Source organism: Cnephaeus nilssonii, assembly GCF_951640355.1.
Source record: "Cnephaeus nilssonii genome assembly, chromosome: 19".
Taxonomy (NCBI): domain Eukaryota; kingdom Metazoa; phylum Chordata; class Mammalia; order Chiroptera; family Vespertilionidae; genus Cnephaeus; species Cnephaeus nilssonii.
Genome location: NC_137090.1, coordinates 32,593,931 through 32,618,341, shown reverse-complemented (window position 1 = coordinate 32,618,341; position 24,411 = coordinate 32,593,931). Strand labels below are relative to the sequence as shown.

Below are 24,411 nucleotides of genomic sequence, written 5' to 3'. Positions count from 1 at the left end.
CGAACCTTTCTCCCAGGATGCAATGCGCTCCCGTTAGCCTTTTGGACCCCTTGCGCATTGCAAACTGGGAGCTGAAGTCCACTGTAGGCAGGTAGCTGGGCGTTGTCAACATCATAAACTCTTGGCTTTTGGCTTCCTCTAGAAGAGCATTTCTCAGGGACAGTGATCAAAAGAGGGTACTAACAGGCATGCGAAATTCTCCATGGTGTCATCACTACGCAAGGCAGAGATGCTGAGACTAAAATTAACTGTGGGGAACGGGAGGGAAGTGGTAACAGGAGCCATCCAACCCGACACCAAAAGCATCGTTTTCCATCGCGATGGCTTTTCTTTTCTCTTTAAAAATATGGCGCCTGGTCCAGCCACACCTGACGCTGGAACCAAACAGTCCAGGGCAACATCCCTAGGAGTACTGCTGTCACCAACAGCCTACCAGCTCCAGCCAACACCACACCTCATCCTTCCTGTTCATGCCTGAGGTTTCCAAGGACATGATAGTCTATATCCCATTACCAAAATGGCGAAAGGAGAAGCATTCTTGTTAGGGCCTGCAGGTGACAATACGCCTGCGTGAGAGCTGGCTGCGTTGTTGTAGGCGGGAGAGGAACAGCCTCAACACGCCTGCGCAGGAACAGAGTATTCTTGGTCCATATACAAACCCCAATGGATGAAGAGTACTCCTGTTTCTGCGGCTGCGCTGTGACCCTTACGCGCTCTCCCAGGCGCCTGCGCGATACCTCAGGTCCCGCCCTTTTATCTCAGTGCGCTGGCGCAGGGAAAAAAAGCCAGGGTTTCGGCGCTTCAGAAGAATGCCAGCGCGGCTGCGCGCTGGGGGGTACCCCCTCATTGCGGCTGCGCCGGAGCCCGGCCGCCGGCTGTCACTGCGGTTGCGCGCGGCGAGCAGCGATCCCCGGGCGCCTGCGCGGGTGGCTTTGCGGGCGCTCGCGGTAAGTTTGCGCCAAGTGCGCGGCAGCCGGGACGCAGACGGCGGCGGCGGCGAGAGGCGGAGCCCGGGGACCACCCCTCATCACCCTCCCCGCAGTCACCTCACGTACCACAACCTCACCTAACCTCTCACCCCCCCCTCCGATCCCCCAACCCCGGGATGGCAGCGCCCGCCAGCCTTCCCTGCCGGACCAGCGGTCGCCAGCGCCGGCTCTAGCTTGTGGGACTAGGCCCCACCGAGGCCTGACCCCCGGAGCCGGGACCCACCGTGCAGTCAGCCACTGGGCCGGGGCTGAGGGGCCGCTCCCCCCTCACGGCCCGTAGGGAGGACGCTGCCATCCCGGGGACTGGGGGCCGGGGGGTGGGGGGGAGCCAGGGCGAGGAAGTCGGGACCTGTGTTGAGAAAAAAGAAGGGGACCGGGGTCAGGAGCGCCCCCTCCTCCCGCTTCCCCCCTCCCCCCGGGGTTGGGGGGGGGGCCCGAGCAGAAAGCGCCCAGCCCGGGAGGTGGATGAATGTGGGAGAAAATGGAGACCAAGACGATCGTGTACGACTTGGACACGTCAGGGGGGCTGATGGAGGTAAGAGTAGCCCTCCTCATCCCCTTCCCCCAGCGCCGGGAGGGAACCTCCGCCCTCCGCCCCACAAAGCCAGTCCTCAGCTCGCAGCGCAAGTGGGCCGGGGGAGGAGGGGGGTTCTTTCCACCCAGACTCTCCCATCTTTGCAATTTGAGGGGGCCAAGCTCAGCCTCCGAGGACGTTTGCAGCAGTTTCACCTCCCGCCGCCCTCGATTTGCTCTCCCGAGGCACCAACCCACTCCATCTCGTTGCACCGGCGGGCTTCCCCACCCCCTTCTTGTCGGCCCCTTTGTGCTTCCCCCAGCACGTCCGGGTACCCGGCTTCAGGCCTCTCCAGAGCCTAGCTTGGAGTCCCCCACTGTCCATACAAGGAAGTGGCGAGCTGGGAACCGCGCACCCTCTCCCCATCCCCCTACCCTGATTCTCCCCATTTGGAAGAAGCTGTTCTCGTTGTTGTGCTGCAGGAACACGGTTAGGGTGGGCTCCCCCTGGTTCCGGGGGCTGAGAGGTTCTGGGAGCAGCCTGGATGGGAGGAAGAAGGACAAAAGGGGGGAGAGGGGTGGGTGACGGAGAAGCCGCGCCGGAGGGGCGACGGACAGCCCAGGAGCTCCGAGTGTGCACACACGCCGTTTGTATGTGTGTGCAGCAAATCCAAGCTCTGCTGGCACCCCCCAAGACGGACGAGGCAGAAAAGCGGAGTCGGAAGCCTGAGAAGGAACCCCGGAGAAGCGGCAGGGCCACCAACCACGACAGCTGCGATAGCTGCAAAGAAGGTGGTGATCTCCTGTGCTGTGACCATTGCCCTGCCGCCTTCCACCTTCAGTGCTGGTAAGGTCTGCGGACACCTTTGGAGCCCCGTGGTGGACCCTTGTTGGCACATTCCTTCACCCGGCCTACCCCTGCCTGCCAAATAACGGGCGCTTGCAGCCGCTAGATGACTTTCTGTCGCCGCTGGGGCGAGCGCCTCCTGGCCCCAGGTGTATGCGGGGCTCTGGCCGTTTGGGGGGAGGCGGGGGGAGGAGCAGCGATGGGTCCGGACCCCGAGATGGGGATTGGGGGGAGAAAGGAGAACCCCATCTGAGACTGCAAGTCGCTAGGGAGCCGGGACTGATCCTGCCGGGCACGGCTGGCCGTGGCTGGGAGGAAGGGGAGGAGCTCTGGGCCCTGTGCCGCTCGCTTGCCCGCGCGCCCGCCGCCCTCGGGCTCGGGCTCGGGCCAGGCCGGGCTCTCCTCGGGGTGGGTGTGCGGAACCCTCGTCCGCCAGAGCTGCCCAGGTCCAGACCCCGGGACCCGGCGTCCGGGCGTTTGCGGCTGTAGAAGAAATCATGGAGGGTGTCTTGAGTCCGCCTCTTCTCTGTCTCTCTGTTTACAATATGGCGACCTGTCTTTAAATTATATTTTTATTCTCAGCGCCATTTTGGCTGCATATATGATTTGCAAACGCCTCCCGGGGAACAGTGGGGTTAGCCCCTGAGTCCTTTCTGCGGAAGCTCCTCGGAGGCCGAGGCTGGGATCTCACCGCTTTGGTCCCTTTTCTCTGCAGCCGCTTGCCCCCTGTTGCCTCTCGGAGCTGCCTCCTTCTTCCCCGCCCCGTGCTGCCGCCTCTTAGGAAATCGGGCCCTGTTAGACAATTAAAATTGCCCTTGGGCGCCGATTTCACTTATCCGCTCTGGATCGGCGAGCCCTTCACTGCAAAATTATTTGCTGCTGGGGCTGGATTGTTTGCGGTGGCTCCGCAAGGACATTGTTAAGGAGCGGAGAGATAGAAAGCTGTGCGCTTTTTTTACACCACCACCCCCTTACTGAACTCGAGGGGAGGGGAGAGACCAGGAGAAGAGAGGGAGGGACCTGGGTTGATGGCCCGATGCTGGATCCTCCTCAGCAGCTCAGCTCTGAACAATCAGGCCAAGAAGAGTTTATACTCCAGCTTCTGCCTGGAGAAATCACCTCTGCCCTCCACAAAAAATCCCATATTTGCTCAGGAAACCCAGATTGGGTCTCATTCTGTTTTTCAGCAACAGTTGACTGAATCGGGTGATTGTGGAAGGAGACAGGCTGCAGAGAGAGGGGGAAGGAGAGGGGCTGTTTGTTCCCACCCGTTTTTTCATGTTGTCTTGTTTAGCCCTGTTTAAAAAAAAAAATAATAATGAGGTTTTCCTTAAGTACTGTACACCGTTCCATTCAAATTCCATCTCTCAGTTTGTGGAATCGCACCTATTGTATATTTACACTAATTGCAGGTTTTGGAACACCTATTAAACAGATGATTGATACTGGGCAAATTAAGTCTGTGGTCAGAAGTTATGTAGGAAGCTCCAGTTACCATTCCCAAGATACTTTTGTCCAGGAGGGCACCCCATCTTAGCTTGTAATGTTGCAGAAACAAAAATGATTATCCTGAAGGAAGCTTTGCTGCTAGCTTTAAAATTTTTATTATGAAATGACTAATACCAGTAGGAAGGGTCTGTGGGTTTTATCCTTCTTATCCTATAAGTTGTAATTCACCTGGAGGAAAAAAATCTCTGCAAGTTTCCTGTTCTGTTCTTGCGAATAGAAACAATTTGTACCTAAATAAGTTGAGTTTCTTACAAGTTATTCCCAGTTGCTTATATTTTTTTTATTGTGCTTACATGATACATACATCAGGACTGAATTGTAGATTGCTTGATTTTAAATATGGCTTAATGTTTTTACCTAAGTTCTTAAAGTTAGTGTTAACCATATTGAGGGAAATTTGATAAGCTCTTTATTGTTTTTAGTCTCATTTGTTTAATAAAACTGAAATTGTTTATTAGAAACTTCAGGCGTGGAAGAGTGTACTGTTTTGCCGGACATTGGACTTTTTAAACTCTAAAATCTAACCTCTGAATCTTTTAATAAGATGAGTCTAAGTCTTGTCAAGTTGTACAATTAACAGTTTCCGCTTTAGCTAGGAGGAGAGGGGGAAGGATTTTTTTTTAGCTGTTGGTGAGATTCAGGCTTGCCCAGACTGTGCATTTCATTGAATACTTTTTATAAGGCCATGAATGGGAACTGGTAATCAGAGATTTGAGAATCCTGTAAATGAGGCAGGGCATGTTTCACATCTCCAGTTCCCCCTTTGAAGATGCCGGTACTGAATGTACCATTAACTTATCTTGAGTTATTATATAAATCACAAAACATTCTAGATAATGGTACAAAAGCAGGAAGCCTTCTTTTAAGTGTGCCTTATCCCATTTTCCTGCCTCCTACCCTAGGCTCTTTCCAGCACAAGTGAAGTACTTCATTAGCCATCTCAACCAAAGTGGCTAGGTCAAGCAATTAATGGTCTCATTCCTGAGTGTGCTCTCAACGTGTCCCATTGCTTTTTTGTACCATGTGGGAATGAGGTTAGAAGATATGGTTATATTTTCTCTTGCTTCCCTTTTTAACTAGCTAAGACTGGGTTATTTAGATAAACATAGGGTGATAATTTTCCTCATGTACAGAATGTACAGGAGTGAAGATGGAGTTTTGCAAACCCTGTAGGTTGTAACTGCAGTGCTGCTGTGGGTCTCCATTCAAAGCTCTGAGACAAGTCCTTTTTCAGTCTCTAGTGTGCCTTGCCAGCTTTCCTCACCGTGAACCGGATCTAGTAAAATGTTCCAGAAGTGATTCTAGGCAAACTTTACCTCCTGGGTTTAGTGACAGCCACAACCACCAGGGATTTTTCTAAGATAAACTACTGGAGGAAATGACTGGTCAAATAAGCTGTTGTAATTGTCTTGTCTTGTCTCAGGGTCAGAGCTTTACATGAAGAACAGTCCTTTTCCCAATTAGACTGGGAGTCCTATTTTTGGGTTTTCTGTAATGATCTGGGTGAGGAAATGAATTTTCCTGTACTCAGTACCATTAACTCACTAAAGAATTAAACTTGAGGAGCTAATGATGTTTTCATATTTGTTTAAGTGATAGTGTAATCATTTTATCCAAGTTTAACTGGTTATCAATTATTCAGAGTGGTAGCAGGGGTTACTAAACCTGCCCCTGGAGAATTGGAAAGAGATATGTTTTTAAGTGTTCCCTGGTGAGCCTGACCTTTATTATAATTGTCATGCCATAAGTTGAGCCTTCTGAAAATACTGGTCTTCGTGGACTGGTTCCTAAAACATCAGTGAAAAAAATATTAGAATAACTGATGGAGCTCTATTTGCCACTGACCCATCTTTCTGTTTGAGATGGATAGAATTATTCTTACTGATAAAGTGAGTAACATAGGGCATTGATAATGAGGCTGACTAGAAACTGGGTGGTTTCCTCTGATTTCTTTCTCATGGCATTTTGCTCCAGACTGAGGGACCAAAATGGTCTGATTAAGAAGTGCATCTACCTCAGCAGACCTCAGCATGGTTGCTTCCCGTCAGACAGATTTCTGTAGCATTTGCCTCCGCATGTTATATTTGGAATTGTTGGCCGCTTTCCTCTCTCTGGTGTTGGCAGCAAGATCCAAAATGAGGTTTTCGAAGAATGAGAGTAAAAAGGTCTCTGTGCACAGGCAAAACTAAGCTCAGCTTGGAGTTTTGCATATTTAATTTTCAGTGAGTCATAACAAAAAAGGTTTCGCACATAAAGTAGAAAACTGCCTTACAGAAAATATTTGCCATGTGAACTTTTAAGGAGGTGGTTTTTCTGATTTTGTTGTATTTAGCTCCTCATTAGAGTAGTGTCAGGCAAGAGATTAATTAAAATACATTTATGTTAACATTATCTTATGAATCTGTTGTTTCTGACATCGTAAGTGCTTAGAAGCCTGGCACTGAAGAATTGGAGGTGACAGCATCAGGACTGCCTCCCCTTACCCTGCCCCTCAGTAGTAAAATGATTGAACAATAAACCTAATTTGGTTTTATGTGTATTTTATGTGTTTACTTTTCATTTGCTAAGTTGCATTGGAAGCTGGGTTTGTAGTATTGTTAAGTGGCCCACTCAAACAGGGAGGGTCCATTGCCAATCAACTTCAACTCAATATCACATGTATGCTTTGTAAACCTATGGTGGGGCTCAGGGACTAAGTCTTGTTACATGAGTGCTTTAATCCAAGGATAAAGGATAACCACTGTTTAAAAATATAAGAATAATATTTGGTATGAGTTGTTTGCTCACAAAATGTTTGTGACCCAGATGTCTTTCGTTGAGAAAGGAAGCATGGGAAGTATTAAAAGTGGGAAAGGAGGTAATACTCCTCAATCATGTGTAAAGATATGTTTTACGTACAGCCTTTATTTTTAATATGGAGATGGATTTGTGTTTATTTTAAATTCTTAAGTATGTCTCCAGAAGAATTTGTTGAGAGCCAAATCATAAAATTGGACCCTGGCCGGGTAGCTCAGTTGGTTAGAGCGTTGTCCCCAATATGCCAAGATTGCAGGTTTGATCTTCAGTGAGGGCAAATACAAGAAGCAACTAATGAATGCATAAATAAGTGGAACAACAAATCTATGTCTCTCTCCTTCTCTCTCTTAGTCTCTCTCAAATCAATAAATAAAAAATTTATAACCAGTGATCACGGACAACAGGGGGATGGGGGCATGCGTGTGTGGGGGGGGTTGGGATGGGAATGGGGGGGGGTTGATGACAAATATGTGATACCTTAATCAATAAAGTAATTTAGAAATTTTTAAAAATAAAGTAAAATAAAAAATTATTTGATTTGGACTGAAAAGGGATTCAAATAGTCCTGTGTTCAGTGAAACAGTGGTTTTTAATTAAGCTCTGAATGAAATTGCAAGTGATACTCAAAAGGGCTCAGTGGGTTTTCAAGGTTCATCCTTGTAGGATTTATCAGTACTTTCTATGGCTGAATACTATTCCATGTGTGGATATAATACATTTTTATTTATTCATTCATTAGTTGGTGGAAATTTGGGTTGTTTCTACTTTTTGCTATCATGAATAATGATGCTATAAAACATTCATGTGCACGTTTTTTGTGTGAACATCTGCTTTCATTTCTCTTAGGTGTATATTCACGAGTGGAATTGCTAAGTCACTCTTATGTTTAACCTTTGAAGAACTGCCAGACTATTCTCCAAAATGGTTGCACCATTTTACATTCCTACCAGCACTGTATGAGGGTCCCAGTTTCTCCACATCTTTTCCAACCCTTGTTATTATCTGTCTTCCAGTGGGTAAAGCCAATCCAGTGGGTACAAAGTGCTATGTCATTGAGATTGAGATTTGCATTTTCCTGCTGGCTAATGAGATTGAACATCTTTTCATGTGCTTATTGGCCATTTGTATATTTTCTTGGAGAAATGTCTATTCAGATCCTTTGTCCAAGTTTAATTGGGTTGTTTTTTTTATTATTGAGTTGTAAGTGTGTTTTTTATATGTTCTAGATACCAGTCCCTTTTCAGATACACGATTTGCAAGTATTTTCTCCAAATTTATGGGTTGTCTTTTTATTTTTCAACTTTTGAGTTTTACCGAGAAAAAGATGGTAGATTTAATTACACGTTAATGTCTATGCCTATATAATCTATGTAATGACAGTGAGTAAAGGGTTTCTTCTGTGAACTGCAGTCAAGATGGCGCGTCTCAGTGGAGAGAACCTTACAATGTGCTTTGGTGTGTTGCTGCTTCAACTTTTCTGAGTGACCCTTCTCAACAAAGAAGTCTAAGGCTGGAAGTTAACCTAGAGGAAATATAAAAAAATCCACCACCTGCCTTAAGCAGGATGCCCACCCAGCAACCCACCAGCCACAATAGAAAATTTCTGTGTGTACACACTTCTCATACTTGGGGGCTCTTACTTTAAGGAGGAAGATTTTAATTGCCTCAGTTTGATTGGTAACAGCTTTGAGGTGGAAATAACTCCAGATCAATTAATGAGCTGTCTTTTGAACCAGTTAACAAGGACAAAAAGATTTTTGTACACTGGTGAACTCACCTGTTTATATATGTCTTTATGTAAGCCCAGGTAGCAATAAATAGAGAATATTTGCCTGCAGGTTTTATATAACTTGTAAAAAGAAACAGTCTGCTTTGATGTTCCCAAGAGGATTTTTTTGCTACCTAGAAATGCAGGTGTCCTGCTAATTAACAGAAATGGGTACATCTTTTCTTCTACAAGTGACAGGGCAATAGAATATAGATGAAGCTGAATGTTGTTTGCTTTTGGTTATAGGTAAGAATGTTGAAATCCATCTCTGAACTTGCACATATACAACAATTCCTTGGGTGTGTAGTTAAGCAGGTCACCCTAGGAGAATATTCTGGTTGGGATTATGATGGACTTATTATGATAATGCAGCACAAGCTCCTGGAAATGCATTATTTTAAGGTACCAGAGTTTTAAGTCAGAGCAGGGCAGGGGAAAGTTTGTTTTTCCACCTCCACTGTGCTTTTCCTTTCCTTAGAGTCCCTAGTGAGTACAACATGGCCAGCTGCATTGCCGTTGAATGAGTGACACTTATGAGAGCACCTCTGCATAATGCTTATCCTCCCAAGAGATAGGACAAGAGTACAGCTGTCCCCCTGCCAGTTTCCTGAAAGAGGAGGACATTGTATTCAGTGCAAGTCCTAGACCAAATTTCAGAAAGGCACTTTGGTATTGCGGATTTGTCACCATGCCCAGGACACATGCACAGGTCACTGGCTGACTGCTTTTCCCATGACTCGAGAACAGTTAAGAATAAGGTGACTTCTTTTTCTGCTTACCTCTTATGGATATCAAAATCCTTATGTTTTAAGCCTAAGCTTATTTCTAAATCTAGGTCTCAGCCGAAACCGGTTTGGCTCAGTGGATAGAGCGTCGGCCTGCGGACTGAAGGGTCCCGGGTTCGATTCCGGTCAAGGGCATGTGCCTTGGTTGCGGGCACATCCCCAGTAGGGGGTGTGCAAGAGGCAGCTGGTCGATGTTTCTCTCTCATCGATGTTTCTAACTCTCTATCCCTCTCTCTTCCTCACTGTAATAAATCAATAAAAAATATATTAAAAAAATAATAATAAATCTAGGTCTCAGCAAATAAGAATAAAGATGAAGTTTTAGCTGGCACATTTGTGTAGGAGGCAAAAGACACTGAAGGAAACAATGGACACTGATAAAAGAAGAAATCATTGATTTTTACCCATCAGCAAAGAGAAACTTGTCTACTGTATAGAGCTGTTGGTGAATCACAATAAGCAAATACCAAGTACACCTTGCAGATTGATAAAATTATCTAAGTAATAAACACTCAACTCATTCAAAGAGCTCCTTTCCCTTTTGCAGTAGTGTACTAAATGCTCACTAAACTACAGTTTCTGGCTTACAATGGTCAACTTATGATTGTTGTTTACTTTATATAGTGCAAAAGCACATTCAGTAGAAAGCAGCTAGGCTAAGCTATGGTTAGGTTTATTAAATGCATTTTTGACTTATAATAGCTTCAACTTAAAATGGGTTTATTGGGATTTAACCCCATCATTAAGTCAAGGAGCATCTGTACTTGAAAGCCAGAGGCTAACCCATTTCCTCTGCTCACCGGTGCATAATACCTAATGGTATTACAAATGAGAATGTGCAAAGATAAACACTGTTTGGGGGACAGAAGTTATGTCTGGGTTCTTCCAAGTGGATGGTATCTTTGTTAATACAGACACACAGTGCCCTAGCCAGTTTGGCTCAGTGGATAGGGCGTCGGCCTAAGGACTGAAGAGTCCTGGGTTCGATTCTGGTCAAGGGCACATGCCCAGGTTGCTGGCTCGATCCCCAGTAGGGGGCGTGCAGGAGACAGCCAATCAATGATTCTCATCATTAATGTTTCTATCTCCCTCTACCTTCCTCTCTGCAATCAATTAAAAAAATACAAACACAAAGTGACCATTCCTTTCCCTCTTAATTACATTTGCTTTCCTGTATGTTAATGGCTTTGGTGTTTAATCTTTGCCCTTCCTTTGTTTTCTGACAAATTGTACAGCATATCTCTCAGAAAATGTTTCCCAGTCTTGAAAGGACAAAAGACAGAGAGTGACTGCAGGGCAGAGGAAAACTCAATGCCTAAACCAAACCATCAGTCCACTGATTCAGGCTCTGCATGAGGCGCTTTTTGAAATAATCTTGAGTGAGCAAAAAAGGACTCTCTGCAGGGTTTGAATTTAACCATAACCCGAAGACATCACTTCCTCTCTAGACCAGGCAGGGGTGGGGGACCCGCTCAGAATTACTAGCAAGCTTGAGTCCAGAGTGGAATCCTGTTTTTGGCGATACAAGCACATTTACAGGCTTTTATCCAACTGTGATATTCAGAGGGATGTTGAGTATTATTTTTCTCCTGTCTGCAAGAAGCTAATGAAATGTACAGCACTTCAAGTGCATTTAGATAAATCTCTACATTACAAACCTGGGCATTGTGGAGCTACTCCTGTTCTGCTTTCCACCAGTTATGGGTTCCTGTGACGAGCTGGTAGCTTTTTAGTTCCCATGTCCACTGAACATGGGAATTAAATCAGTAGAGTTTTACTGATTCTTGGTTTTAACGAAACTCTGGAAACATTAGAGAGAAACTCTGCAGTGTACTTTTTCCATTGATGGTCATCAATTATTGGTTAAAATACATTATGAAAGTTACACACCATTAAATGTGTATAAACCTTTAACTTTTCATAGATCTATACATAGGTTTACTATATTCAACTTTCTTTGATCTTGCTTGCCATTTTTTGAAAGAGCATTTTAAATTAGGGAGAATTCTGTCACTAATTTTGGCCTTTTTGTAAACAATGTTTTGCTTTTTCTTGTTTTACTTTATCCCTCTGTAGCCCTTATGGTTTTGCCTGGCACAGATGACACTTAGCAATTCTAACTTAATTCTAACGCCTAATTTTATAATATCAGACATCTCTAAGTGCCGGCTGTAGTTTGTAGGTGTTGTGGATGTAAGCTGAATAGTAAGAAAAGTGTCTGCAATTTAAGTTATAGGAAAGAGTTCATGTCAAAGGCTTGTGTGCTTATTGCATACAAGCTTTTCTCAAATCTTACCATTTTTGTGCACACATTCAGATCTTTAGGATGATCCTTCTTTGATTAGGGACCGTTCTTTGATTAGGGACCATCTGAGAAGAAAACTGGGCCAAAGGGAAAAATCATGGTGCGCTCTCTCTGAGAAGTATGTTCAACTCCTAAATAGGTCACTGTGGGTATAACTGGAAGGCTTCAGCAGCCCAAGTCAGCACTTAGCTGTGGCATCAAACCACGACAGCACAGTTTGACAGCATGCCCAGGAGATTACTTCTTCAGTCATGTAGGGCGGGGGAAGCGTTGAGGTTTATGAGTAGAATTGGGGGAGGGGAGAAAGTAGTGGTCAAAGAAGGAAGGAATAACCTCTGTGCTGTTTTGGCCCAAATAATAGCATTATTTTCCCTCCCTCCTTCCTTTTTTTTTTTTTTTTTTTAATAGAAAACCCTGTCAGTAAATGAAGCAGAAATCCTCTTTAGGGAAATGTAGCTGGGTCTTAAGTAGAAACCTGCTCTCTATATACAAAGTGAGCAAAAGTAGGCTCACAGTTTCTATGGAAAATAATACAATAATTAATAAATAATAATACAAGAATAAACGTTTGCATATTCACAACTGTAAACCTACTTTTGCTCCACCCTGTATTTAGTAGGATTTCAAATAAAGACATTGCTAATATTTTCTTAGTTTTCCCAGCCTTTATAGAATTTTAGGTTCAATATCTGTAAGATGTAAATTGGTCCAGATTCCCTGAGCTATGTCTGTAAGAATAGTGTGGCCTGAGTATTACCTTGTTCTTGATAGTCCACTAAAATTTGGCCACAGAACAGTACTCAGTTTTGTTGGTTCCTCTGTTCCTCTTTCCAATGGAATGTTCCCTAGGAGTGTTACAGTGACTGTTGAGGCCAGAATGTTGACTCTTCCAGAACAGGTGGGCTCCTACAGCTATCATGAGGTGGATGAATAGAGCCCATTTAAAAAATATTTGTAGCCGAGACCGGTTTGGCTCAGTGGATAGAGCGTCGGCCTGCGGACTCAAGGGTCCCGGGTTCGATTCCGGTCAAGGGCATGTACCTTGGTTGAGGGCACGTCCCCAGTGGGGGGTGTGCAGGAGGCAGCTGATCGATGTTTCTCTCTCATCGATGTTTCTAACTCTCTATCCCTCTCCCTTCCTCTCTGTAAAAAAAATCAATAAAATATATTTTAAAAAATGTTTGTAGCAATCCCATTTTCCATTCTAGAGAAGCCAGGATTGCAAGAATAGGCAAACTAGTAATAATAGATCAGGCTCTGTAAGCACCCGGGCTCAGCTTATAGAGAAGTTAGCAGAAGCAAACACCTGGTATAACTGTTGGTGCTCTACCCTCCCTCCCTCCCTCCTTCTTTCCTTGCACTAACTTATAACCCTCTTCTCCAGGTGTCCTTCACTGGGAGGATGTCACAGGCCAGCTTTACTTAGAAGGCGATAAAATTTGGGAGCACAGTCAGCTAGTTTGAAAGGATTGTAGCCTGTGGAAATGACGCAACTAGCTAAGTTTCTCAATGGGGTATTTGTAATGGCCTGGCACTTCATTGGTCTTTTTGTTAACATTGCTACTGAGGCTTTTGCATGAAAACCAGCAGTCCTTGTGCTTTTTACTTTGTGGCGCTAGCTGTATTTGAGTCAGTCAGTAGCTGGGATGAAGGAGGGTAAGGTATTAAGGTTCAGGGACAATCCTCCCACCCCCATGAACTTTCTCTGTGCTTTCATCTCTCCAGTATCCTTCAATGTGACCATCTTTCCTGCCTTTGAAAGGCATAGCATACTTGAAGATGAAAGCTGGTGACCACACAAGTGTCCAGAGGAAGCTTACTATTTCTGCTGCCATTTAAGTTTCATTAAATTTTGTCCCCTCAAAACCTAAACCATTAAGTTTGAGTATACTAGTATTAATCCAGCTTTCAATTTACATTTTAAAATATATTTTTAAGTTAAACTTGACCCAGGGCCTCTTAGCTTTTCCAGAACAGTAGCTGGTTTCAGTTTGTAAAAGGCTTGTTTTTGTGCTCCTAGGTCCCTTTATAGATCAAGATGTCTGCTGGGAGCCCAGCCAGTGTTGCTCAGTGGTTGAGCATTGACCTATGAACCAGGAGGTCGTGATTCGATTCCCGGTCAGGGCACATGCCTGGTCTGTGGGCTATTCCCCAGTGGGGGGCATACAGGAGGCAGCCGATCAATGATTCTCATCATTAATGTTTCTCTCTCTCCCTCTCCCTTCCTCTCTGAAATCAATTTTTAAAAAATAAAAAATTTAGAATAAACTGAAAAAAGATGGCTGCTGGGAGGCTGAAACCTGATTATGGTTCTGCTAGTGGTCACCTTTACTCCCATTTTGGCTGGTACCAACACATTTCTGGAGCTAGCAGAGGGCAGCAGGGCCAGTGAGAGGGAGTGGTCTTGTTCTGAACATGTATGGTATTGTCTTTTGCAGTTGGTATTACACAATGCCACTAAATATAATTGTAGGATTTTTATCTGGTAGTGGACCTCGGATGAATGGAATACATGAACTATGAAATTAAAAATCAAAACTGTTTAGTGCTATTGTTTGCTTGCTGAATACCCCACCACCATCAAAAAAAGGGAGGTGGTGCCCTAGCCAGTTTGGCTCAGTGGATAGAGCGTTGGCCTGTGGACTGAAGGGTCCTGGGTTCGATTCTGGTCAAGGGCACATGCCTAGGTTGTGGGCTTGATCCCCAGTGGGGAGCTTGCAGGAGGCAGCCAGTCAATGATTCTCATCATGGTCTGTGGGCTAGTCCCCAGTGGGAGGCATACAGGAGGCAGCCGATCAATGATTCTCATCATTAATGTTTCTCTCTCTCCCTCTCTCTTCCTCTCTGAAATCAATAAAAATATATATTTTTTTAAAAGGGAGGTGTTATACAGATGATAGTAGGGGGCCAGTGAGATCTTTCTTAGTTTAACTGATAGTTTATTTAAACTCAAACTGCCATATGTGGCTGGAGAGCTTCTGTTGCTTGGAGAAGAATGGGTTCTGACAGGAGGGACTCTACCAGTTCATGCAACTGACCTCTTTTAGAAGACAACCCGAATGGAAGGTTGTTAGTATATGGTGTAGATATGTTGTCTACATAGTGTTCCTATTAAGTATTTGTGTTAAACAGAATATTTTGTCAGTCTGGAAAGAGAAAATGGAGTGTGTTTTTTCTTAAATATATTTCACCTTCTTGCTTCCTTTTGTCCTAAGACATACACTAAAGCTTTTAATTTGGTTAAGTGATAATTGTCTTTCTGGCTGCCTTTGGCTCAAGTTTTAAAATGTCAGTGTCACTTAGCTGGATGGACAGTAACCTAATATATTTTTCAAAAACAAGTCCAGAATGCAACACCATTTTTATCTGCATGTTTTAATGTAAAAAATAGGTTTTTGAAATAAAAGGCAGTCTTTCTGCTTCCCTATCTTCCTTTCTTCCTCCACCTCTCCCTTCCCCCCTTTGTTCTTTTGTTCCCTTCCCCCTTCTCCCTTCCAGTTCCATATTGAAAAACTGCTTGCGTTGGATGGATAATTAACGCAGAGCAACAGGTCCCGCTGGTGGGGACTAAATCTGAAGTAAATGTTAATGTCGAGCAGGTTCACGTGCATTAATAAGCAAGGGAAATGAGTGAGGTTAGACTCAGATCAGCCATACTAGTGTATGACTTGAAATAGATCCTCTTAATTAGAGAGCCAAGAACCATGACAACTACCAGTATCTTCCACCTGCAGTGGTGAGCTGCAGCCTCATTAGGGAATGAAAGAGGCATTCTGAATTAAAATTGGGTCTGTCCTTTGGCTGTAGTTGGAGTCATCTGGCTGTAGGCTTTGAATATTTGACATGGAGGGCTCTGTCAGTGCAGGCTTTATAGTTAACGGAGAGGTGTGTATTTGTGGTTTTCTCTCCAATAACTCCTGAAATAGACCTATGTAGACACCCTTATCGGCAATGGAAACAAGTCATTTATATTTGTTTATGGGAGTCTAGTCCTACTGCAGAGGTTGGCTTTAAGAGTTTTACTTTTGAAAAATTAATGTCCTTGACCAGCTTTCTAGTTGGTTGGTGTACAGATATTACTGTTAATAGTTTATAGGCTTCTTAGGCCTTACAGAGAACCACACCAAACTCTGAGACACATATACTTTAATAGTACAATGTCTGAAAATTTAGAGTTCTATTGTTATGAACTATTTTATAGCTAACAGAATGTCTTTAAGATCAGGTAGTGGTTAAAATAGGGAGTTGGAAAGCAGTGAACAGGCACTTTCTAGCCAGGACTTGCAGTCCAGCGCTTTTCAACAAGTGATCTGGAAGGAAACATCCACAAGCAGTGAAGATGGGAAGGTATTCTACAGAAGCTCCATCCTCATGGGGTACTCTTCTCTGCCATGGAGAAGGGTACCTATCTCGAAGTACTATATAGGCCATATTCTTTTGAAGCCAGAAAATAGAAGTCCTTGGCCTGTTGGCTAAAGAGATACCAGTTTCCCAAGACAAGCATGCTCACATACCAAAGACAACTATTCCAGGACTCACCTTCCTTCTCAGGACTTGGGCAGTCCTTAGAAGAAATCTAAAGGTTCAAATACTATTGTGCGCTAGATGGACTTAAACACCTATTCTCAGGAAAATGCTCCCACTCCCAGAACCTTCTTTTTATCAAGTAGCTTTTCAAAATGCAGAAATATACCTGCTTCTAAAACTATAGTTTCTTTCTGAACACCTTGATATCCTTAATTTTGCCATCTTTAAAGGATCACTGGCTGAACTATCATTTGCTGAGTAGCTCTGGATTATGGAAAGAGTAGAGAAAAGGCCACTGTCACCTTCAGGTACCTAGTGACCAAACATCTGGGGTTCTTTGCTGAGCTTGGCATCCATGAGCAATTGAGTCTTATATAGATCTGTATGGCAAGAATCAGTTTGTAGTTGATTGTATGTGGTCTCATTGCCAGCTGTCCTTTTCATGTTGTCTAGCCCCTGGCCCCTGAGAGCAAGGATCATGTCTGAAATCTCATCATTTAGCTTATTGCCTAGCATGAAATAAATGTCCAATAAATGCTTGAGTGGACAAATGACCTTGATCCTCTCTCCTCAAAGGCTATATTTCTTGATGGGGTAGATCATAACTTTGTTTGCTTTATGTCCTTTTTCAATGTGGCACCTCCAATGTGGCATTGGTTAGTAAGCAGTAGGAATTCAGTAAATATTGACTGATGAAGAAGGAAATACTTGACCTTGAAGTTGAGGAAGATACCCTGGTAGTTATTCCAATGTGTCCCCCAGAAATAAGAGAACTACTGAACAGTCTTTAAAAACAGCTTGGACTCAAGATGTGAAAGAACTAGAAAACTCCCCTAGCCGGTTTGGCTCAGTGGATAGAGCATCAGCCTGCTGACTGAAAGGTCCCAGGTTCGATTCCGGTCAAGGGCACATGCCTGCATTGCAGGCTTGATCCCCAGTGGGAGGCATGCAGGAGGCAGCCGATCAATGATTCTCATCATTGATGTTTCTGTTTCTCTCTCCCTCTCCCTTCCTCTCTGAAATCAATAAAAAAATATATTTTTTAAAAAAGAACTAGAAAACTGTGACTTGGGTTCTAATTCTGCTTATTGGCTACATGGCTTTAGATAAGTCAGTTTCCTCACCTGTGCAATGGGAATAATAATTAATTCTCACAGTATGGTGGTGAAAAGCAAATAAGAGCATCTGTGAAAACACTTTGTGAACCGTGATACACTGTCTAGATGTAATATCACTGTGCTATTTCTAGCTTTAGTGATTAGGAAGTATTGTCCTTACAAGCAGCACTGACTCATAGTATTTTCATGGTTTTCACTACTTCCAAAAACTCGGATAGAATAATTTCAGCGCTACCTTACTTTTAGCTTTTAACTATTTCCTTTAGTAGAGAATGGCCCTTGGCACCCTATCTTGATTGATATATGAGAATGAGAAGGAGCTGGGACAGAGCCTTGTTTTTCTTGACAAGCATATCATTGATTTTCAAGAATCTGACATACATGTATAGGTATTCCTTGTTTTATTGTACTCCTCTTTCTTGCACTTCGCAGATACTGTGTTTGTTTGTTTTTTACAAAATGAAGGTAAGACCCTCCAGCAGCAAAAACACTGCAACTTGTTGAAGGTTCAAATAATGGTTAGCATATTTTTTAACAATAAAATATTTTTTAATCAATATATATATGTAGTGGTTTGTTTTTTGTTTTTCTAGACAATGCTATTGTACACTTAATAGCCCTCTCCTGGGTAGCTCAGTTGGTTAGAGTGTCATCCTGATATGCCAATGTTGTGAGTTCGATCCCTGGTCAGGGTTTATACAAGAATCAACCAATGAATGCATAGATAAGTGAAACAACAAAATCAATGTTTCGTTCTCTCTCTCCCCTTCCTCCCTTCCTCTCTCTAAAATCAATAAGTAAAAAAAATTTTTAAAAAAGACTATAGTATAGTGTAAACATAACTACTATATGTACTGGGGAACCAAAAATTTGCATGACTCTCTTTATTGTGATATTCATTTTATTTATTTTTTAATAGCAGCATTATTGTGATATTCATTTTATTGCAGTAGTCTGTAATTGAACCCACAATATCTCCAAGGTATGCCTGTAATTATTTCAAAGTTGCACACTAAACTTAGGGGCACATCATTCTTATGGGGGTAGGAGCTTTAAGGTGGGTGGATGAGGTGGGGAACTCCTCAGGATGTGTACATGAGTCCCCTGAGGCAGAATTTCCTTTCTCTCTGGAATCCTTTCCCTGTTGACAATATTTAATGTGGAACAGAACTAGTCTATTTGCAAAACGGCCTTTTTCTGGAACTAGTTCCTGAGCTTTTTACCCCAATGACAGTCTGTCTTTCCTGGAGGCATTTCATGAATCCTTTTCCTTTTGAATTGAAAAACTGCCATCTAAATTGCTTGAAAGGGATTGCTAGTAGCAAAGAGGAATCATGAGAAAGCTTTATGATGGGCAATTCCTGTGTTCCAGCTATGCCTATGATGATCATTTTCTAGAAACATAGACCTTCCTTCCTTTTCAGTCCCATCTTAGGTATTATTTTATTACCGTCTCTCTAGATAACCACATTTTCAGATGTATTTCAAGATGCATGTTCTGTCTCTAAAAAAGCAGCAAAATCCCAGCAAGGCCTTATTGTTTTAAGTGTTCTATATTAATCTTGGAAATAACCCTCTAACTTCCCTGCATACTCCCTAAACTCACAGTCCTCATCCCATCCTTTAGGGCAGACAAGAGGAGCCTGTGGCCATAATCTAGAATTCTGAAAAATGTGTGTTCTTAAATTTGGTATCTCTAAAAGTGATCTTTTAGAAAACAACCTGGAGCTACTTTTGAAAGTCTCTTAATAAAAATTTTAAGCATTTTACCCTGTATTAAAATATTTTAAGCATTTTACCCTGGCCGGTTTGGCTCTGGATAGAGCGTCGACCTGCAGACTGAAGGGTCCCAGGTTCTATTCCGGTCAAGGGCACATGCCTGGTTGCAGGGCTTGATCCCCAGTAGGGGTTGTGCAGGAGGCAGCTGACCAATGATTCTCTCTCCCTCTCCCTTCCTCTCTGAAAGCAATAAAAATATATTTTTTAAAAATCTAAACTGATTGCATAAAAATTAAACACACACACACACACAAGAGAGAAGGCCCTGGCTGGATAGCTCAATTGGTTGGAGCAGTGGTCGGCAAACTGCGGCTCTGTTGACTAATGAGTTTGCCGACCACTGCTAGGGAAAAACACTTAAAAAACATTTTAATAATGTACTAATGTCTTTAGCCTGAAGTCAAAACTTCTGGGTAAGGGTAATGCCTTAAGCAGTGGTTGGCAAAGTCATTAGTCAACAGAACGGCAAACTGCGGCTCGCGAGCCGCAGTTTGCCGACCACTGGATTAGAGCATTGCCCAGATACACCAAGGTTTTGGGTTTGATCCCCAGTCAGGGCACATAGAAGAATCAACCCATCTTCTATATATGTAAAAGGCTAATAAGCAAAGTATCACCTCAGGAGCTTGACTGGGAGACCAGGAGTTCGATCGCTCACTATGACTTGTGCTGACCACCAGGGGGCGGCACGGAATGAAGGAATGCCCTAACCAGCAGTGGCAGCTGGAAAGCTCAATCGGCCCTGATCGCCGGCCAGGCCTCTAGTGCATGCATCTACCTGTGCATAAATTTCGTGCACTGGGCCTCTAGTGAATGCATAAATAAAGAGATATTTCTCTCCTTTCTCCCTCTCCCTTCCTCTCTCTCTAAAAATCAATTTTAAAAAAGTAAGAGAAAGAAGAAAGTACCCTGGCCAGGTGACTCAGTTGGTTGGAGCGTCATCCCATACACCAAAGTTTGCAAGTTTGATTCCTGGTCAGGGCACATACCTAGGTTTTGGATTTGATCCCTAGGTTGGGGCAGGTACAGGAGGCAGCCAGTCAGTATCTCTCTCTCTCTCTCTCTCTCTCTCTCTCTCTCTCTCTCTCTCTCTCTCTCTCCCCCCATATATATGTGTGTGGGGGTGGTGGTGGCAGACATTACAGGTGATATATATACATATATATCCATCCATCTTCAGGTGAAGCTATAAAATAGAAAGAAACAAGATACTAAATTATTTAAAGGAGACTTTAATAAGTAGGGTGCATAGTTCATTGTGTAGTTGAGATTTCAAGTATGGATTTTGATGTCGTCTTGTTGTTTTGTGACTTAGAAAACATAAGTAATTTTATATGCGATTTAACCACAAAACAAGTACCTGCCCAGTTGCATTGCCTTGCCTCATGACTTTGGAAGGGTTACCTTCACTTTCTAGAAGCCCATTCTTTTAATGTTCTCCAGTCCTTTAAGACTTTATTGAGTACCTGCTGTGTGCCAGGCATTGTGCAGAGTGTGGAAGTACAAAGATAAATGAGGCATAGAGAAGGGATTTGGGTACATAACAGTTTCAATATGGCACAAAACTGCTATAGAGAATCAGGGGCTGTCAGAGAAGGCTTCCTGGAGGTAACACCTGACTTTAGCCCCTATAAAAGATGAGTCCACCAGGTGAAAGGAGTGGGGAAAGACTTGGCTTTAGTGGTTGTGAGCAGTGGCTCTGGAATGAGCAGAGACAGAGTTGAGAAACAGTATAGGCTGTGTAGGGGGCCACCAGATTTAATGGAGGTGGAGAAGGAGGCAGGGTTCTGGTCATGGGGTCTTACCTACAACACTGAGGAGCTTGAACTTTATCCTGTAGTGGGTGGGGTGATATTGAAGGGCATTTTAATTTGGAGAGTGATATGATCAGAATTGTGTTTTAAATATATCATTCTGCCAGCAGGGTTGGAAATAGATTAGGGGAAGCATGAAGGACCAGGAGGCCATTCACATCTTGGTAAAAAGACCTAAGCCTGTACCACCTTGCCTTGCCCTTCTCTGCTTTACATGTGGTGTAGGGTATCTTGGTTCAAAGCCAGTAGGCAAATGAAAAGAAATGATGAAAAACAGAGTCAGAAGTGACAGCCTTTTCAGGGTTAATTTTAATATAACAGCTGCTGAAGCATAGCAGAGTCTGTAGACCTTTGCAAATTACATGTGTGCATTTCATTAGTTTGGGTGTGGTCTATGTAGAAATGCATTGGAAAGAACAAAGCTAGACATTACAGGTAATGTTCACCTGTGGCCCTCCAGGGCTTGAAGACCTATCGCCACAGGCCAATGTGCCTTCAGTTTTCTGCTTCCTGATATGGGTCCTCCTATGATTCCACCAAGGTAACAGGGAAGAAAGGGAGCAATGAGGCTTGCTGGGCATCCTGACATGCATGATCAGGGCTCTGGGGAAGCATGGAGCAAGGAAAATTTGCCCGCCCAAGGCTATTTTAGGTAGAAAAGGTAAAGCAGGATAGCATTAAGCCCGGGACTTAAAGAAAAGTCCTTATACATTCAATCTTCGAGTGTGGGTTTTTTTTTTGTAGTTTCTCGGATTCTTTGAAGAAAAATTTCCTCCTTACCATTCCAAGTAAATACCTTCAGGAACCAAATGTAAGAATTTCTTAAGCATAAATGTAGCCTATTCTGTATAGCAGTGGTTTTCAAACTTTGGTGTTGAGCATAAATTGCTGAGCCCTATCCCCAAAATTTATGATTCAGTGGGTCTGGAGTGAGGTCTCAGAATTTGCATTTCTAATAAGTTTCCAAATGATGCTGCCAGTCTGGAAACCACACTTTGAGAACAACTACTATATAGGCATTATAAATATGAGCCTCCCAAGGACTTAATAAAGTCTCATATGGATCCTGATGTAACCTTAATGGAAATCAATGACCTGGAGAATCAGTAAGGCTAGCCCTACACAGCTTTAATTTTGATTCAGTATTGACTTACTGAGTAGCTACTGTGTACACCTCTTACAAAGATACAAAGAGGGAAGAGATTCAACCCTTGTCTTGGTCCCTCTAATAAAAGAAATGAGAGAACTATCACATAAGGGAAAGCATGAGAAGTGCCAGAAGTGACCCAAAACCATGCAGCCAGGGGTCTAGGATGTTTGAGTAATCCCAGAAAAGCACATGGAGGAGCTGTCCTCAGTATGCCATTGTTGCCTGACAAACTGCCCCAAAACTCCGTGGCTTAACCTTTTGCACTCGGATGTCGAGTGTGACTCAACACAGTTAGCATTAGAATAAAGGAATCGAGAAAAAAGCAAGCGAGTGCAAAGGGTTAAAACAGACATTAGTTGTTATCTCTCACAAGCCCTATGGGTTATTGGGCTCAGCTGGGTGGTTTTTCTGTTCTATGTGCTGCTGTCTGGTACTGCAGTCATTTGGAAGCTCATCTGAGCTGGAATAGTCCAAGATAACTCAGTCACATGGCAGTAGTGGTGCTGGCTGTTGGCTTGGATTTCAGCAGGAGCTGTGAATTGGAGTGCCTTAAGTCTCCTCTGTGTGGCCTCTCACAGCACAACCTCAGAGCTCTGAGATGGAACATTCCAGGCATGTAAAAATGGAATCTTCGGGTCTCCTAAGAACTCTGCTACATTCTGTTGGTCAAAACAAGGCACAAGAACAAGCCCAATTCAAGAGGAAGGAAATAGACTACTTCTGGATGGAAGGAGTATCAAAGAATTTGTAACAATCTTTAATCTGCCATAGGCTAATTGAGGCAGGCCTTACAGGCATGGCTTTCTAGGGGAAGAGTGTTCTAGAGAAAGAAATTATATCTTTCCCTGTAAGCCCAGTATTAATAGCTCTGGGTTTGGCTTCTCTTTCTAAGATGAGGGAGGGGCTCACTCTTTAGGTTACTGTAAATGATGCCAAGTAAGCATTTTGAAAGATGTGAGAGCCCGAGCAGTGCTGTAGGGCTGGCCAAAATAGAAGTTGAGGTACATTCGGCTTTGTGCCAGACCTAGATAGGCTTTTTCCACTGCTTCAAAGGATTAGTTAGTTACTTAGTCTTGCCCTTGTCTTTTCCCCCCGCAGTAACCCTCCACTGAGTGAAGAGATGTTGCCTCCTGGGGAGTGGATGTGTCACCGGTGCACTGTTCGTCGAAAGGTAATAATGCTGTTTTCTAAAGGCTTTGCTCAGAATGCCGGATCTAGAGTACTGATATTCTAGAGCTAAGATGGCCTGGCCCTGAAGGTGTTTTTGTCCCTTCTTCTTGTCTCTTCCAGCCCTGGAATCACCCACATTCTCCTCATGGTGACTGTTTGGAATCCAATAGGGCCTAAAATCCAAACATGGGCTGCTGATATGGGCAGAAGAGGTGTGTTAATTTACTAAGCCATGTTCATTCACTAGTGACAGGAGTAGTTTGATCTTGTAGACCTCCTATAGGTGGCCTGAATGTGGCAACTATATCCATGGCTAAAAGTGGTTGAAGAAAAAAGAAGCTGCTTCTCCAGCTTGATGGAAAAAGGGTTTCTTTTACCCCAAGACAAATAAGTCACTAGTAACCAAAGGCTTAGCCAGGTATATGGGGGTGGGGGGACTTTGAACTCACTTGTACCCCAAATTGCCTAATCTCTCTTTAGTTTCCCTTACCTTGGCTTCAATAATTCAGTACTGGCTTTGAGAACATTATTTTCTACATTGAGAGAACTGCTGTGGAATGCAAAAGCTAAATTCTCCTTTATCAAAAAAGGAAGTAGGTGTGTTTCCACTCAGATTAAGAGAGAGCCAATCCTCAAATTATAGACTGTGGATTACACTTGGCGAATTGTAAAGCACACACACACACACACACACACACACACTAATTATACACCAAATAACTTGCTTTTGTTTTGTTTTTTTGTTTGTTTGTTTTGGTTTTTTTTTGTTTGTTTTTTTATAACTTGCTTTTGTTGTGACATCACTTCTGTTTTCTCGGCCCGTGTACATGATGTCACAATGAATGATGACTTCCTTGGTTGCAGAAACAGGATGAGATGATTCAGAGATTGTGGTTTATGTGTGTAACAGTTTTCAACCTTTAAGAAGAAGGTAAACAGTTAGGTTAGGTAGACATTATTTTTCAGTGTGTTCACAAGGGTTCCTATTAAAAAGCCAGCTAGGGCCAACACAGCCACCTACCACAGTTGTAGTTTGATTTCTCCTAAAATCCACAAAACAGGCTGTCCCCCAGCCTGCTCACCTCCCAAGATCTCTTCCTGTGCATCCTTGGTTAGTTAGAGCAGGGCCAGTTAGAGATACCTGCCAGCCAGGAAGCCTTTCAGAAACTTGCCACTCAAAGAAGCTGGACGCAAAAGGCTTAGGAACAGTGGAGGGAGAAGAGGTAAAGCCAAGAAAAGAGGGTAGAGGAGAGAAACTGTTATTTTAGTTCCCGTCATCTGCTGGGTATTTTATGTGCCTTATCTCATTTAATCCATGTAGCCATATGTGGGTGTTGGTGG

At 43.6% G+C, this 24,411-nt stretch overlaps 1 protein-coding gene across 6 annotated transcripts in view; it reads left to right on the top strand.

The window, feature by feature from the left end:
* The first annotated feature begins 818 nt into the window (after positions 1–818).
* PHF12 (PHD finger protein 12) overlaps positions 819–24,411 on the top strand; it is a 43,973-nt gene continuing 20,380 nt past the window's right edge. Inside the window, exons 1-4 of one of the 6 annotated variants that reach the window (XM_079798304.1) lie at positions 819–947; positions 2,168–2,349; positions 22,999–23,071; positions 23,191–23,282. Coding sequence is in view for 3 of the 6 variants with exons in the window: in XM_079798301.1 (XP_079654427.1) it covers positions 2,048–2,349; positions 22,999–23,071 (375 nt within the window). In the remaining 3 variants the exon portion in view is untranslated. The other 5 variants (XR_013815089.1, XM_079798303.1, XM_079798302.1 and 2 more) reach the window with 5 other exon arrangements.